Raw genomic sequence first — 16,427 nt, forward strand, 5'->3', positions numbered from 1 at the left:
TGATGCTCTAATAAACCCTGTACAACCGAACAGTCGCTCGAGGTCCACCAAGGAAGGCATATTTCCATGTTCTGGAAGGCAGCCTAAGACAGCAAAATCTGGCTTCTACATGCTCAATTACTGCCAACATTTTCCTGAACTGGCTGAACAGCATAAAGGGAATAAATGACCTTTGTTACAGAGCAGGAATAAAAAGCCCTTCAAGTTTCCTTATAGGTAGGATGGCATTCCTGCAGGAAATCCAAGTTATTCTCGAAGAAAAACCACGATTACACAGAATACTGTACCTTCCTTAGCTGGCTTTCATATTCTTCTCGGAGTTCCCCTGGTTTGCTTAATTTAATGGGTGCTCTGAATATAAAGTCTAGAAAGAGAAGGAAAAAAAAAAGGAAACACTTTTTAGTGTATGACGACTGGGGTTGTCCATTATTTCCCAAAAAGGGTAAGCTCTCCAGGGACTGCACAGAGGTTCTGCAGCGTTTTTTCAAGCACATATGTTTATATTACAACACTGCTATCAAAGCTCTGTTTAACATACAGAAACATTCGGAGGAGGATGGCCAAGTAATACCATTTTGCACTTCTATAGTTTCTTTTGAGATTCTCGAGAGTTCTAGACAAGCAGCTAAGCAATCAGGGGAGTATTAGGAGGATGTAAACACAGAGGTTAAGTAATAGCCCTGAGATGTCACAGGGAATCTGAGTCCTAGAAATAAAAGCAGGCTTTAAGCGTCTGCTCCAGCCAGACACCCAAGAAACACAGGCTGACAGCAGCAGCACAACACCCCAAATTCACACCCGTGCCCTTCTGCCACTTAAACGAACACATCGAGAACGCTCTCTATTTTCTATATAAATGCTGTTTTTACTCCTCCACGTCCCCTTCACCTTCGCAGCTGTTTGCAGTGCTGTCCCGCCGGTCTGGAGCAAGCACAGCTTTTATTCCACTTGCAATGCGCTCCCCGAGGTCAGTATTTCGAAGCCGGGTGGGCGGGCTGCTCCATCCGGCAGGAATTCCCCATCCTGCTCCCGCTTCCTCCCTTCCCCCTTGGGAATTCAGAAACCAAAAGCATATTGGCACGGGGTTATAGTTTAACCTCCACCCCTGGAGTTTGTTACTCCCCAAATGACTCCCTTCTTTATGTCGGCCTCAAAGCTCCCTCCAGCTTCTGTGAAGCGCAAGTTTGGGCAAGTTGCACTAAAGTCAGAGGAGCTTGGATGGAAAAGGGAACAACCGAATAAAACAACAACCCCTGAACAACCATCCCGGCTCAGCCTGTATCAGTATTCCATGCAGCTCATCATCTCGATGTGCTATGCTCGGGATGAAACGGGTACGAGCAAGGAGGAAACATCAGTGGTATCTCCTTTTCCCAGCTCTCTAAAACTAAGGGATATAAACCGGCAGCTCCACCACATGTTTTGTTTAGGAAGCGTTTTTATTCCTCAAAGGCATTGGCCCAAAATGAAAAGTTCGTGGTGGGGTAAGTAAATCAAACACCCAGCAGCTGGTGGCCGACTGCCCCAGCGGGCATCCTCCGGTTCATGGCCACGTTTGCCTCTTCCCTGGGGACAGGTCACAGCCCTGGTGCCAAAACGTGCCATTTAAAGACTGACTAATTCCTGTTTTCACCTGTCCTGCCTTCCACCAGTTTGCTTTTAAAGTTCTTAGAGGAAAGCCCTGTAACTTCAGTCCCTCCCCATCGGTGAGTGTGAGTGCAAACTCCGGAGCTTCCTGCTCGAGGAGCTCCAGAGAGGGAATGCTGCCAACGCCAGAGCTGAGCAAATCACAAAGTATTTCTTTAATACTTGCTTTAAAAGGCGGAAGAAAACCCTCTTGTAATCAAACATCAAGTGTATAGATTATAAGGCTTTTTTTTAAAAAAAAAAAGAGATGCTATTCTCTCTTACTCGCACGCCTGCACGAGCTAGGCTTGTTTTTAAAGGAAAACACCCAAAGTGTCCCAACACGTGTGATAAAAATCCCGAGTGGTGGCGATGCTGGGGAGGCCAGGCTGCATTCCTCGCTCCTGCTCCTGCGCCCGCAACCGGCCGCGCTGGAAACCTTCCACCGGCTTCTCAAAATGTTTTTTCAATTGTGTCCTTGAGCAGTTCCAGTTCTTTGTGAATTTTATCAAGCTGAGCTTCCACAGAGACAGTCCCAAGAGCAGCAGCAATCTGTAATGCGCCCGCAGCAACCTTCAATTACTTCTGAATGTTTAAGGCTTGTCTCAGACCTTATCTTCATAGCTAAAAAGGTGTATTTTTTCCCTCCAGGGTAATAAAAGCGTACGAGCTAACCCGAGGGAAACACGCAGCAGTAAAGACAAGCCACATCAACTGTTTCGTTGCTTACAGGGATTCAGAAAGCCAGAAGAGATTTTAAATAATGGAACAACATTTATCTATAAAGTTGGGCCGGTTTAGCTAGTGGTCTACATCAGGTGGAGGCAGCTTTACGTATAGCATCTCTCTGTAACAAGTTGTACATTTTATAGATGGGTCAAAAGACAGAGACCCCAAATTTCTAATTCTGTGTAGAAGGGATGAAAACAAAAATGTACGCACAACTGTGTATCTACGTTTACAGCGCCCCATTATATTTTCTGAGTTAGAGTGATGCACCACAGTGGCTGTCCCCAGCCAAGGATGCTCCCATCGGCACAGAATCCCTGCAAATCAAACCAGACCGGTCCTCGCAGGACGCAGCCGGGGAGGAAGGCAAGATCAGCACAGCATCACGCACGTTCCTCCAGCACACCTCCGCGTGCTAATTCTGCACGTTCAGGTACAGGACAAGGTAGCTCAGCTGTTTCGATGCGTGCTATGGCCTAGCAAAACAACAGAAATGGGTAAGATGATGGAAGAAACGGCTTTTTACTTGATTTTGCAGCAAAGCTTGTGCTTGCTCTTCCTCTTGAGCAAGCTGCGGGTCAACAGAAACAGTTTCTGAATGAAGCTGAGTTGGAAGGGCTGTTGGGAAGGCTGGCACTGGGATGCTCCTTCCAAGCAGGGTGATAGCACCGAAAGAGTCGCAGCGGCAGGATTAAACCTGGCATCCTGCTCTTTTATGCTGGCAGACAAGAGTTTCATCCTATTGTGCTCAATCTTGGAAAAAACAATTGATTTCTGCACTATTTGAGAGGACAAAAGATTTTGTAATTATTTAACGCTGGTTCTCTTTATAAGAGGCATTTGACTTGTAGCCTCAATCCCCCCGAATGACTCCATCCTTTCAACGTTAGCACAGAGAAGTGTGCATTACACACCGTCACCGTTAATCCGCACTCCTGACCAGTAGATTTTATACTTACTGGTGAGAGATTCAGAAACGTCCACCTGGTTCAGAAACAACCATCCAATGTTGGTGAATTCAGCGTGAATTCAGGGGTTGAACAAAAATAAGCTGAACTCGATTCAGAAACCCTTCGGTTCCTTGTCCGTTGTTCAGAGGCTCCTGGGTTTTGCCAAACCGATGCCATCCGGCAAGTCAAAGCTCTGCCACCCGCGGCAGTGAATCCCCCTCACCCCCAGCTTCCACGGAATCTTTCAGCAGACTTTGTAGCTCTCCTTTATTCCTGGCAGGGATAATCAAAACCTTGAGGTTTTCACTGTTTTTCCTTTTAACTTCCAGCAGTTAATGTTTATACTTGCAGATGAAGATGAGATCTTAATGTTTTCAAAACACAAAACAAGAAGTTAGAAGTTTTCTGGCTACGGAGAGGTTTGGAAACAGTTTTCCAACAAGAGTAGTTACTCTAGTTCTTTTAAAAGGATGTTAACTAAATTACATGAAGATATGCCAATGGCATACTTCATACATACATATATATATATATATATATACACACACACACACTTTGGCATCGGTGGATCGGGGCATATTTGGAAACAAGAAATTAAAACTCAGAACATTTTGGCCACAAATCTGCAACTTTTTCGTAAGTGGAAGAATCAGTAAGGTTGGAGCTGTAGGAGGACTTAGGGCTGTCACACACCGCCAGGACAACAGGCGGCATCACCAGCCCTCTCCTCCTGCCCTGCCGTGGGCATCTGTGGTCACAGCAAACCGGAGACAGAAACTGAGTCAAGCTAAGACCAATCTATTGAAAAAAATGCAACCCTTCAAAAAAGTTTTTTCACCCCAAAGCAGCTCCTGTACCATAACAGGCTCCAGACCAGTTCTCATGCACAGCCAAACGGGACAAAAATAGATTTAATCTAGTTCTGAGCCTGGAGTTCCAGCTGAAGCAGGAGATGACACTAGAAAAACGTTCATGTGGTTGATAGCTATTAATATACTGTCATTTCTCCCTCACTTGCTACATCCTAAATAGGCTAGTACCAATAATTTCAATAATCTTCCCAACAGATTTTCATAATCGTAGAATGGTTTGGGTTGGAAGGGACCTCGTCCAACCTCCCTGCCATGGGCAGTGGTGGACTTGGCAGTGCTAGGTTTATGGTTGGACTTGATGATCTTAAAGGTCTTTTCCAACCTAAATGATTTCATGATTCTATGATCTTCCACTAGATCAGGTTGCTCAAAACCCTGTCCAACCTGACCTTGAACACTTCCAATGATGCGGCATCCACAACTTGCCTGGGCAACCTGCTCCAGTGTCTCACCACCCTCATTGTAAAGAATTTCTTCCTTATGCCCAATCTAAACCTACCCTCTTTCAGTTTAAAGCTATTGGCCCTTGTCCTGTCACTACAGACCTTGGTAAAAAGGCTGCAGTAAGGTTTCCCCGGAGCCTTCTCTTCTCCAGGCTGAACAACCCCAACTCTCTCAGCCTTTCTCCATAGCAGAGCTGTTCCAGCCCCCTGACCATTTTCGTGGCCTCCTCTGGACCCGCTCCCACAGGTCCATGTCTGTCCTGTGCTGAGGACCCCCGAGCTGGACACAGCACTGCAGGGGGGTCTCACCAGAGCAGAGCAGAGGGGGAGAATTAGCTAATTTTGCTTGATTTATGTTCCAAATGGAGCGATCCCGCTCCCCTAGCACTGATGCCAGGGCACAGACAGCACTGCTTTCCCCCGCACCTCTTCTTCTGTTTCTTCATTTTCAAAAGCTTGGCTTGGGGAGCTGGGAAAAGGTGCACAAAGCCACCAAAAAGTGGATCTAGACATGTATTAAAAGCAAGACAGAAAACAAAAAAGTCCATCAGTTACTGGGAAGAGGCAGAGAAATAATTGACACAGTGAAAACTTAAGTGTTCAGAAAAGTGATGCTTTGGTGTTTACCAAAAATTAACTGTGGTCAGGTACTTTAAGAAACAGGAGTGCAGAAACAAGAAGTAAATAAAGATGGCACAAAAAGTGCAAAGGAAAGGTATTTTGGGAGAACGCTCTTGAATACAGTTTCTCACCCATATGAATGATCTGTCTTGCCTGGTTTCTATGGACAGCTAACAGTGAATGCAAGGCTGCGGGTTTCACACGATGCACATACAGTAAATAAGTCTTACGATAGGATTTACAAAATTTGTGAGTCGTACAGCGGTATAAATAGATGAAAGGCCATTTAAGATAAAAGGAATGTACCAAGTTCAAGAATACAATAGACTGTAAATGGAAAGACCTCCCCAGGGACATGGCCGAGAACCGGTCGCTGCCTCTGCATGGTGTGCTGAGAGCCAGTCTCGGCGAAGATGGGAGTTGTTCGAGCCATATTGGGTATAAATCCAAAAGATGTGTTCCTGCTGGTAGCAACCCCTGGGAAGAGGCTTTGAATCAAGGAAGATGGAAGATGGAGAGGCTGTCTAGGGATGCGAGAGGGAGAAAGAGAAGAAGTGGCTTTAGAAAGCTGGTGAAATCCCCCTTGGTAAGTTCTGAATTATTTGTGGTTGTCTTTGAGGCTTCCAGGTGCAAAAGGGTTTTCTTTAAGGTCATGGAGAAGCAGGGGAACGAGATGGGAAGCAGCTACTTGAAAAGCGTAAAACAACAGGCTTAGTTTCAATACGCGAACAGGTACTACAACCGGTTGTTAGTTCATTAGCAAGTACCTAGAAGGTAACAGGCAGACGACAAACTAATACTAACTTTGTAAGAACAACTCGCGTTAATTCAATCCAATCTCCTCCTTTGATGGGATAATTAGGGGATGAGGAGGAAACAAGTAATATGTTCATCTCTTGGGGGTGAGAGGGTATTTTACCTGCTGTAGAGACGAAGATATCCACAATTTTTCTTTACTGAGAAAGTTAAGGACTAGCAGAATGTGCTGTGTTAGGGGTCACCCACGTACTTTTGAGGAGCCCATGCAGGAACTGCCTCCTGCACTGTCCAAAATTTGCTCTGGACAGAAATGCATAAGGAAATAAAGTAAGAAAAGATGAGAGTAGGAACCACTGCAAAGGAACTCAAAATCCTGCCCTTATGCCTCTGTGAAGAAAGGAGGAGAAGAGCTGGCTGGGGAGGTAGGAATGTGATATGAGGGCATCGGAGGGAAGAAGCTCGCAGTCCTAGATGGAGAAGCTGTAAGGAGTGGGAGTGGGGCAAGGAGCGACAGCTCTTAACCTCATGAAGACAGGTTAAGAAATTTTGCTAGGTTCGGTTTAGTGCCAACACCCTTGGCTCATGGAGACCATTTCAGCTCAGACGCAGCACTGCACAAATGCAAAAGCTTGCGTGCTCTCCTGGAGCTGCCACACACACACATGCAACCCTGCAGAGCTGCCAGGCTGGCTACAGCAGGGCTGGTCCCGATACAGAGCTGAAATTCCAGCAGACGCAGGCTCATTCCATGAGGTTTCCTTGCATGCCGATTCCCAGCTCACCCTCTAGTTCCCGTATTATCTGGATATATCCCCGTTTTGCAGGATAACCCCGTCCTCAGCACCCTGAATAACAGTACGCCAAAAATATTTTGTCTTTTTCATTTGGAAGCACATTAAAAACATTCTTAGAAGCACAGTGAGAAAAAAAAAAGCTAGTCTAGGTATAACCACTATTCAGATGGATGCACAACTAGCTGAAAAATTATTTTCCAAGAGTTAATGATCCACTGCCACGCCAGGACAGCCTCTCACATTGGCCACTGGGGCTAGCTCTGGGTCTGGTCCTAATCACTCTCTTCATTAATGGCTTGAATGGTAGATTAAAAATAATTCAAGTATCGTGGATGACTGGAGAGAGGACAGCGAGGGAGGAGATGGAGGTGCAAGCGCTCCGACAGTCTCATGGCACAGCCCCTGAAGAGGCACCCCTACCTTATTTCTTTTCCTGGGCAATCTTAAATTTAACCCATCCCATCAAACAGCCATACACCACCAACGCTGTGACAAGGAGGAAAAAAGAGGTGGTGTTGACTTTAATCAGTGTGACATGGGGAGTAAATCACTGCTTTTCACGTAGCAGGGAAAGGCTTCATCGGGATTGCCGTTTCTTAACTCTTAGCACTGTGGTCTTGAGACAAAAAAAAAACTGCCGACAGGCTACAGAACAACAGAAATGACAGGAAATTAAGGAATCACCAGGAAATGCTCAAGAACTAGACTGGTCTGGTCCAGCAGGGAAAGAGGGAAACCACAGCCAAAAAAAGACTCGTAGGAAGGAGGGAGAAGTCATGTTAGAAGTCTGGCAAAAACACTCCACCCCTCTTATAAAAGCATCAGTTATTAATTGTTCTGCATAGCTACCGGGTAGAAGAGAAACAAAAGAAATCAGCTGCGTTTGTAACAAAGGAGATTTTGATTAGGTATTAGGCAAAATTTTCCAAGTGTTCAGAGGCTGAAACAAAGGCGGCCGTGGGATCCCCTTCGGCCATCTGTGTGTGAACGGACGACTCGGATGTCTATGAGGAATGGTTTAGGTACGCCTGATCCTACCTTGGCGTAGGAGAGCAGGTTTCCCCAAAAACACCTGGGGGTCTATTATATAAGCAGACATTTATTCTTTCCCTCCCTCTTTTCATGTTAGGAGTTTAAAGCTCTTGACCAGCTTAACAAGCCCTTTCCTTGGAAAATTGAATTTCCCAGTTCATGGGGGAACACTTGTCCTTCAGCAAGTTTCCAAGCTCCCTGAAGTAATCTCTAATCTGGGATGGTAATGTCAGAAAAACCTGTCAACGCGGGTGAGTGTCTGATACTGAAGGTGGGCCTGGTGCCTGCTGCCTGAGATCAGCCACGATCTCATCTGCTTGTCCTTTTTCACAAGATCCTTTTCTTTTGTCTTGATTCCCAGGGTATTCCATCTTCCTTGGGAGAAATACGGATGTACTTATTTTCTTACAAATCAGGCTGAGCACCTCGCCGTGAACATGTTATGTTCTTTCTTCTTCCTGGCTAGCTGAATCCTCAAACACATACCCGCAGTCTCCAAGCCTCCCATCTGCTGCACCTATCTGCCTTCCAAGACTTTCACCAGGCAACTGTTTTAATATAAGAAACCTCACTTAGCAAAGTATTACAGCCAGTACTGCATCTTTAGCTCAAAATTTGGTTTTACACCAGCATCTAGAGTGCCTTGCCAGGTGCTATATGATACTTAGAGATGCCCACAGAGCAGGCAGATAGGACGTGGGACCTATGGGCCACCCACACCCTTCTGGAGCAGCAGCTGGAGGCCAGGCTGAAGGCAGCAGGGCAGCTCGAAGGGCATCAGATGCCCAGGAGCAGGCACACAAACCCAGCCCACGCTAAGACACAACACAGGCAGCGAGTAGTGTTCTCTCCGCTTACTTCCATCCAGTTTTGTTTGACCAGTGTCGTGACAAGGACTTTGTCTTCATACGTATTTGTATTGCACCTAATGCGGAATCCCCAATCTCAGCCAAGGTCTGAGAGCTCCCTAAGTCCACTATCATGTACGAATCCCAAAGTGAATGACAAAAATTGAGACTTGAAACCGAGATTAATTAGCCAGTTTAAACTGGAATAATCAAGGTACGTCAAGAGGTCATATCGAGTAGTTTTTCAGATTTTGCAGATTTTATGTGATTTAATTAAATACATCAGCTTATTCAGTGTTTGATAACAGAATCACAGAATAGTTGAGGTTGGCAAAGACCTCAGAAGACCAAACCCCTCTGCTTAAGCAGGGTCACCAGGAGCAGGCTGGCGAGGTCCATGTCCAGTTGGGTTTTGACTATCTCAGAGGATGGAGACTCCACTCCCTGGGCAACCTGTGCCAGTGCTTGGTCCACCAGCACAGTAGAAGGTTTTTTTCTTACGGTAAGTGGAAGTTCTTGTGTTTCAGTTTGTGCCCATTGCCACCTGTCCTGTCACTGGGCACCACTGAGAAGAGCCGGGCTCTGCTGCCTTTACTGCCTCCTCCTGTTTGAGGTTCAACAAGGCCAAGTGCCGGGTCCTGCACTTCGGCCACAACAACCCCAGGCAACGCTGCAGGCTTGGGGAAGAGTGGCTGGAAAGCTGCCCAGAGGAAAAGGACCTGGGGGTGCTGATTGACAGCCGGCTGAACATGAGCCGGCAGTGTGCCCAGGTGGCCAAGAAGGCCAACGGCATCCTGGCCTGTATCAGAACTGGTGTGGCCAGCAGGAGCAGGGAGGTGATCGTGCCCCTGTACTCGGCCCTGGTGAGGCCGCACCTCGAATACTGTGTTCGGTTTTGGGCCCCTCACCACAAGAAGGACATGGAGGTGCTGGAGCGTGTCCAGAGGAGGGCAACGAAGCTGGTGAAGGGCCTGGAGCACAAGTCTGATGGGGAGCGGCTGAGGGAACTGGGGGTGTTCAGTCTGGAGAAGAGGAGGCTGAGGGGAGACCTCATCGCTCTACAACTCCCTGAAAGGAGGTTGTAGCGAGGTGGGGGTTGGTCTCTTCTCCCAAGTAACAGCGATAGGACGAGAGGAAATGGCCTCAAGTTGCGCCAAGGGAGGTTTAGATTGGACATTAGGAGAAATTTCTTTACTGAAAGAGTGGTCAGGCCTTGGAACAGGCTGCCCAGGGAAGTGGTGGAGTCCCCATCCCTGGAGGTATTTAAAAGACGTGTAGATGAGGCGCTTAGGGACATGGTGTAGTGGGCATGGTGTGTTGGGTTGACGGTTGGACTCGATGATCTTAGAGGTCTTTTCCAACCTTAATGATTCTATGATTCTCCCAGGGATCTACACACATTGATAAGGTCCCCCCAGGTTGCCACCAGTGTGTCAGTGCGGATGGTATGGGAGACAAGAGTCAAAAGAGTGAAAAGCAAACGGACATGATGGGCAACAAGAAAGGCTTCTACAAGTACACCAGGAGCAAAAGGAAAATGTGGGTCTGCTGCTGGGTGGGGCAAGGGACCTGATGCTAAAGGACACGGAAAAGGCTGAGATGTTCAGTGCCTCCTTTCCTCAGTCTTACAACTAGAGCAGGTCCAGAGGAGGCCACGAAAATGGTCAGAGGGCTGGAACATCTCTCCTGTGGAGAAAGGCTGAGAGAGTTGGGGTTGTTCAGCCTGGAGAAGAGAAGGCTCCAGGGAGACCTTCTTGCAGTCTTTCAGTATCTACAGGGGGCTTATAAAACAGCTGGAGAGAGACTTTTTACCAAGGCCTGCAGTGACAGGACAAGAGGCAATGGCTTTAAACTGAAAGAGGGTAGGTTTAGATTGGACATAAGGAAGAAATGTTTTATGATGAGGGAGGTGAGACATTGGCACAGGTTGCTCAGAGAAGCTGTGGATGCCCCATCACTGGAAGTGTTCAAGGTGAGGCTGATCTAGTGGAAGATGTTCCTGCCCATGGCAGGGTGGGGTGGACTAGATGATCTTTGAAGGTCCCTTCCAACCCAAACCATTCTGTGATTCTAAGATTAGCTTCAGGAATCCCAGGCGCCTGAGACCAGGGGGAAAGTCTGGAGCAAGGAAGACCCACCCTTGTTGGAGGGAGGATCGGGTTAGGGAACATTTAAACAAACCAGACATACACAAGTCCATGGGACCTAATGGGTTGCACCCACAAGTGCCAAGGGAGCTGTCCTACGTCATTGTGAGGGCACTCAATTATCTTTGAAAGGTCATGGTGATCGGGAGAGGTTCTTGAGGCCTGGAAGAAAGCAAATGTCACTCCTCCCTTCAAAAAGGGCAAGGAGGAGGAACAACAGGGCCAGCCCCAACTCGATCCCTGGGAAGGTGATGGAGCAACTCTTCCTGGAACCACTTCTAGACAAGGACAAGGAGGTAGTCAGCCTGGATTTATGAAAAGGAAAGCATGCTTAACCAACGTAGTAGTCTTCCGTGATGAGGTGACTGGCTCAGTGGATGAGTGGAGAGCAGTGGATGTTGTTTATCTTGATCAGTGAAGGGCCAGGAAGATCATTAAGTGACTGGAGTATCTGACATACAAGAGGAGGCTGAGAGAGCTGGGACTGTTCGGCCTGGAGAAAAGGTGGCCTGGGAGGATCTTACCAGTGTGTTTAAATACCTGGTGGAAGACGGTAGGGAAGACAGAGCCAGGGTCTTCTCAGTGGTGCCCAGTGACAGGACAAGAGGAAATGGGCACAAACTGAAATACAAGAAGTTCCATTTAATATAGGAAAACACTTTTTTACTGTCAGGGTGGTCAAGCACTGACACAGGTTGCCCAGAGAAGCTGCAGAGTCTCCAACCCTGGAGACAGTCAAAACCCAGCTGGACACAGCCCTGGGCAACCTGTTCCTGGTGACCACGCTTTAAGCAGGGGGTTGGATCTCCAGAGGTCCCCGCCAACCTCAGCCATGCTGTGATTCTCCAATAAGCCTCACTAATGTCAAGATAAACCACATTCACTGCTCTCTCTCTGCATGTAATAGGTTACCGTCCGTAATGGATCAACTACCTGATTTCCACGCTATTAGCCCAACTTGCAACATAAGTGGCCCATTACCTTCACAGCTTTTAGCCCGACGCAGCCGTCTGCTGGAGCTTAAGGACAAGCTTGAGCCTAGGCTAGAAACGCAGCAGAAATGCCGTTCAAGATCACAGCTCATTTTAGCTCACCTCATCAGCTGTTAACTCAACCGCTCTACAGCTTTAAGTGCAATTTTACGGTGGCGAGGTCTATGGTATGAAACGCGATCAGAGTACAGCACGAGCAGGGGTTAGTCTAGTCCAATTTAGAGTGCCCATGACAAAGCCAGGCTCAAGGTGTACAAGGTGACACTCAGGTGCAGGTGTCCGTCTGCGTTTGGGGGGCACATCCCACGTTTCTCAGTGCTAAGACCCTCCACGATTCTCTCCAAGACATTTCCAGAGCTTTAAGAAGTTTGGGCAGGCAGAAAATGACAACCAACATGATGATCACGTGCCTTGCTGCAAAATATACACATCTCAGACAATTCAAGACAAGCAGAGAATTAAAACTAATTTCTCTTAAAAAAAACAACCAAGGCACTGCATAAGCATTCCTGCAGCACGGCTGGATATTCTCATTCAAGCTAGGTTGGACCAAGCCGAGTATATTTAAGCATGACTGACACCACCACTTTGGAGCGGAGATCGACTCGGGGAGTTTCTGTTGTCCCTCCTCTGGCTGGGCCAGGGAGGAGGAACGGCTCCCAGCCGTTTGGCTCGGCTCCCTCCGGACAGCCCGTCTGTTCATTGATTCAGCAAATCCTTCTGCGCGAAGGCTTCCCAATTCGCTTCCAGCAAAGGTTAGCGGGGTTAGTTCAAACCACCAATTTAAGCTGTTTAAGCTCATCCTGCCAATTTTTCCCGTAGCAAATTAGAGGGTGCTGACGCAAGCATGAACCGGGAGACCAGTAACACGCTTGAAAAACGGTTAGGGCACGGCTGGGTGGCTAAAAGGACGTTTATGTGGAGCTTAAAGCCTTGTCAGCTCTACAGGGCTCCCACCCGCGCTGCTACGTCGGTGAAGCACTCGTGTCGGTGCAGCGCAGGCGGCCGAACTCTGCCAGCGCTGCCGCAACCACCTCTCCAACCAACACGCACCCACGGCGCTGGTGGAAGATCCTGGTGCACTGGACAGCAGCAAGGTGGGCATCTTCCGCAGCACCTTGGCTCCCACCGGGATAGAGCAATGCCGCCGGCTCAAACGAGGATTTATTTTAAATGAAATGCAGGGAACAGTTTTCTAGGAGTTGAAAGGCTGCTGGCTTTCAAGACGGGGAGGAAACGCGTGACAAAAAGCCATGAACTCAGAAACGATGGACTTTTCTTTATGTCAACAAGGGACCGGGACTTCCCATGGCGCAAAAGCTTTCCTCTCTCGACGCGGCAGCAACCCGCCTGACTTTTACCAACCCTTCCTACGGGCAGCACTGTCGTAACCATTTGCTTTTTGGGCAACGTTATTATAAAAATAATTGGCCGTTCGCCATTTCGGGGTTCAAGCAGGCGCTCGAAGGAGAGGCCAGACCTGCCCCACGCGGAGTGTTTTGTTAAAACCCGTGGATGAGTGTGGGGCTGAGAACGAGGCGAGACGCCGCTGGCAGCCCGCTCCTGCCCAGCCTTCGCACCTCCCCGGCCCCCCCATCTCGCCGGTGCTCTATGGAGGGGGGGGACACCGTCCTGCTGCCCCCCCTCTTCCCATCGCTGATGCTGTCGGCGAAGGGAGCCCGACGGCTGAGCCTGGGCGTGCTCGGTGCATGGAGCGGACGCTGATCGGGGCTGGGGGAGGTGGGGAAACGTGTCCCCCGTCAAAGCCCATCCCCCACCACTGCGAAGGAGGGTGGGCTCAGCCCCGCCGCCCCCCCCCTCCCCCTTCCCCGGCTTGGCACCGCAGGACGGGGCTGAGCCCCCGCAAACTCAGCGCACCCTCTGGGCCGGCCCCGCCCCCTCGGGGCTGAGCCCCCGCCGGCTCATCGCACCTCCCGCGCGCCGGCCCCGCCCCCTCGGGGCCGAGCCCCCGCGCGCGCCCCGCTCCCCCCCCTCCCCCCTCCCGCCGCCGGCGGCGCTTGGAACCGGGGGGGAGGGGGAGGGGCAGGTGCCCGCCGCCGCCGGCGCCGCACCTTGGTCCGGCGGCCGCTGCTCCCCGCCTCCTCCGGCGGCCGTCGTCGCGGCGGGCTCGGCGCGGGCCTGCTGGCGGCGGGCCCAGGTGGAGAGACGGCTGCGGCAGAGCGGGCAGCAGAGGCCCGGGCCCTGCAGGCAGCGCTGGAAGCAGGCGAGGCAGAGCGAGTGGCGGCAGGGCGGCGTCACCGCCTCCACCAGCGCCTGCCGGCATACCGGGCACTCCGCCACCGCCAGCACCACCTCGTCCTCCTCCGCCGCCGCCCCGGCCCGCCCCCGCCGCCGTCGCCCCCGCCGCGCCGGCACCGCGGCCCGGCCGCCGGGGCCCGCCGCCGCCATCTTCTCACACTTTGAAGGGACAGAACGTTGGGGCGCGCGGCCCCGCCCACACCACATTATTCATAAGGGGACACGCCCCTCGCTTCATATTCATGAACAGCGCGCCGCGTCAATATATAGGAGCCCCGCCTCCGCGTCGACCTCTTGTTGAATATTCATGACACGGGCTATATAAGGACGTCCCGCTTCCCCCTTCTCGCAGTAGCCTTGAGGCCTTTCTGGGGGCCGCGGGTTGTGCAGCCGGCGGCTCCCCTCACGGAGCCCGGGCCCGGTGTGAGGGGCTCCGTGGCGGGAGGGGGGCTCCCTGTGGAGGGGTGCTGGCCCTGAAGGAGGCCTGTGCCCCCTCCACTGCCCCGGGGAGGGCGTAGGGCACGGTGGCTGCATGCTCCTTCAGCAAACTGCTGTTCTTTCTGGCCCACCACAGGGAAGATCTTCCACAGTGGGCTGTGAGGGGGATATATTTTTTATTTCAGCCTTGCACGATGCTTCGGTAGAGGGTGTAATCTCAGGTTGTTCCTGCTGGCCTGAGTTTCGTGGAACTGCTGCAAATCCCTGTGGTTTCTCAGAGGGTTTAAGACCTTCCCTCTCGGATGGGGGCTCTCAGCAGCCCCACAGCCCTCCGCCTGCCTCCAGCCACTTCCAACCTCCTGCTTCCCCCTTCGACCTTCTTCCCACAAAATCCGCATGTACTAATAATTTTTTTCTGTTTTGCTGTTACTTACAGCTTTTCTTCCTTATATCCACAGCACATTCTCCTTTTTGGACTCCTCAGAGCTTGTTAAGTATGGCTTGGCTGGGATATCAACAGGCCAAGCTGCGGAGAACACCCATTCGGCTCTCCGGCTGGCTGTAACGGTCCAGGAGCTCTGCAGATGAGATTAGCAGGTTATAAACCAGCAGAGCACAGGGGCCAGTACCACACCAATGCTTTAGTTTAACCCTTTCTGGGTAATATCTCCTTGTAGGTATTCAGTCAGCATTTTTGCTCGGTGACTGCAGTGCTCAGTTCCACAGCCATGGGGTTTGGAGGAACCCAAATCCCCAGCTTGCAGCCTGAGACTAACCCCTTCCTCCCAGCTCCCCACCCATGTCCCAAAACGTTCAGGTGACCCTGAAATGATGCACTTCCACACAGAGCCCGTGAAGCTCTGTTCCTTGTGGATTCTCCAGTGTCAAGTAATGTATCCCATTTAGTGCCGGGCACTAATTTACATTTCTTATACCTAGCTCCTATTTGCACAGAATATTTTGATGTGCAATATCTTTGAGATTCCTATCTTTCCGTCAGGCTGGTTGAAAGGGGCAGCTGATTAAGAAGTGATTAGACCTGCAAGGCCTCCTTATCCCAAGCTAAGAAACTGGGCTAAAAATCTTACGAAGCTGCACTTCTACCTATGGTGCTGTATGAAGCCTTGCAGCTGTAGGGACGGCACTGCTGTACATCCACTGCTGTCAGCGTTTGAAGGTTTAGCAATGCAGAGTTGATTATTTTCATTAACAACATTTAACAAATACTCCTCAGAGGCTTAATATGAGGAACAGCCATTTCTGAAGGAAGACCGACAGCGTTTGGCCTGCAGCATTAAGTGATTAGCCAACGAGGAGGAGAGCTTCAATGCTCATGGAACAGACTGACAATTTAACAAACAGCTTTTACTGAGAGAGAAAGGCTTTGAACTATTTTCCTCCTGAGAGGTGCCTTGGAGGAAGAAATGCAAAATCACATTTAATCATCCGGGTTTTTTTGGGGGAAGGGAGGGTGTGGGAAAGAAGTTGCAAAACAGAGCTGGTGTAGAGGGGATGTGCATCCAGAGTGGGGTGAGCTGGGAAAAGCAGGCAGCGAACAGCCAGGGAAACAGGCTTTGAAAATAAGCAAGACAGCAAGGCATGGGCATGAGCAAGGGGTGCTGGCTGCCGGCCGGGAGGTCGGTGTGTACAGCGAACCCCAGCTCTATCCCTGTGGGGTTATCAGCTGCCTTAGGAGCAGATTCCTGGGGTCAGTTTTGTGGTGGCTCCCCTTTTCCCCTTCCTCCTCTGGGAAGGGTTTGCAGAGGGAGACTCTTCCCAGGAGGGAAGGGATGAGGAGAGGAGCTGTGGCATTGGGATGCACGTGCTTTTCTCGGGAATTGTGGGAATGCAAACCTCCCTGCAATGTTGCTGGTGATAGGGGACTAAGCTGACCGGCTGGTTATTAAAGGCAAATGC

The 16,427-nt window shown here is 50.1% G+C and overlaps 1 protein-coding gene across 4 annotated transcripts in view; it reads right to left on the reverse strand.

The window, feature by feature from the left end:
* The window catches only part of RNF169 (ring finger protein 169), a 30,571-nt gene extending 16,334 nt beyond the window's left edge, over positions 1-14,237 (reverse strand). For 3 of the 4 annotated variants that reach the window (XR_012672098.1, XR_012672099.1, XM_075140428.1), the window contains exons 1-2: positions 13,886-14,237; positions 288-364 (exon numbers count right to left, since the gene is read on the reverse strand). Coding sequence is in view for 1 of the 4 variants with exons in the window: in XM_075140428.1 (XP_074996529.1) it covers positions 288-364; positions 13,886-14,222 (414 nt within the window). In the remaining 3 variants the exon portion in view is untranslated. Of the gene's footprint in view, positions 1-287; positions 365-3,314; positions 3,382-13,885 lie in introns of those variants that run through there. The other variant, XM_075140429.1, reaches the window with a different exon arrangement.
* Between the last annotated feature and the right edge of the window lie 2,190 nt (positions 14,238-16,427).

Source organism: Calonectris borealis, chromosome 1 (genome assembly GCF_964195595.1).
Source record: "Calonectris borealis chromosome 1, bCalBor7.hap1.2, whole genome shotgun sequence".
NCBI classification, from domain to species: domain Eukaryota; kingdom Metazoa; phylum Chordata; class Aves; order Procellariiformes; family Procellariidae; genus Calonectris; species Calonectris borealis.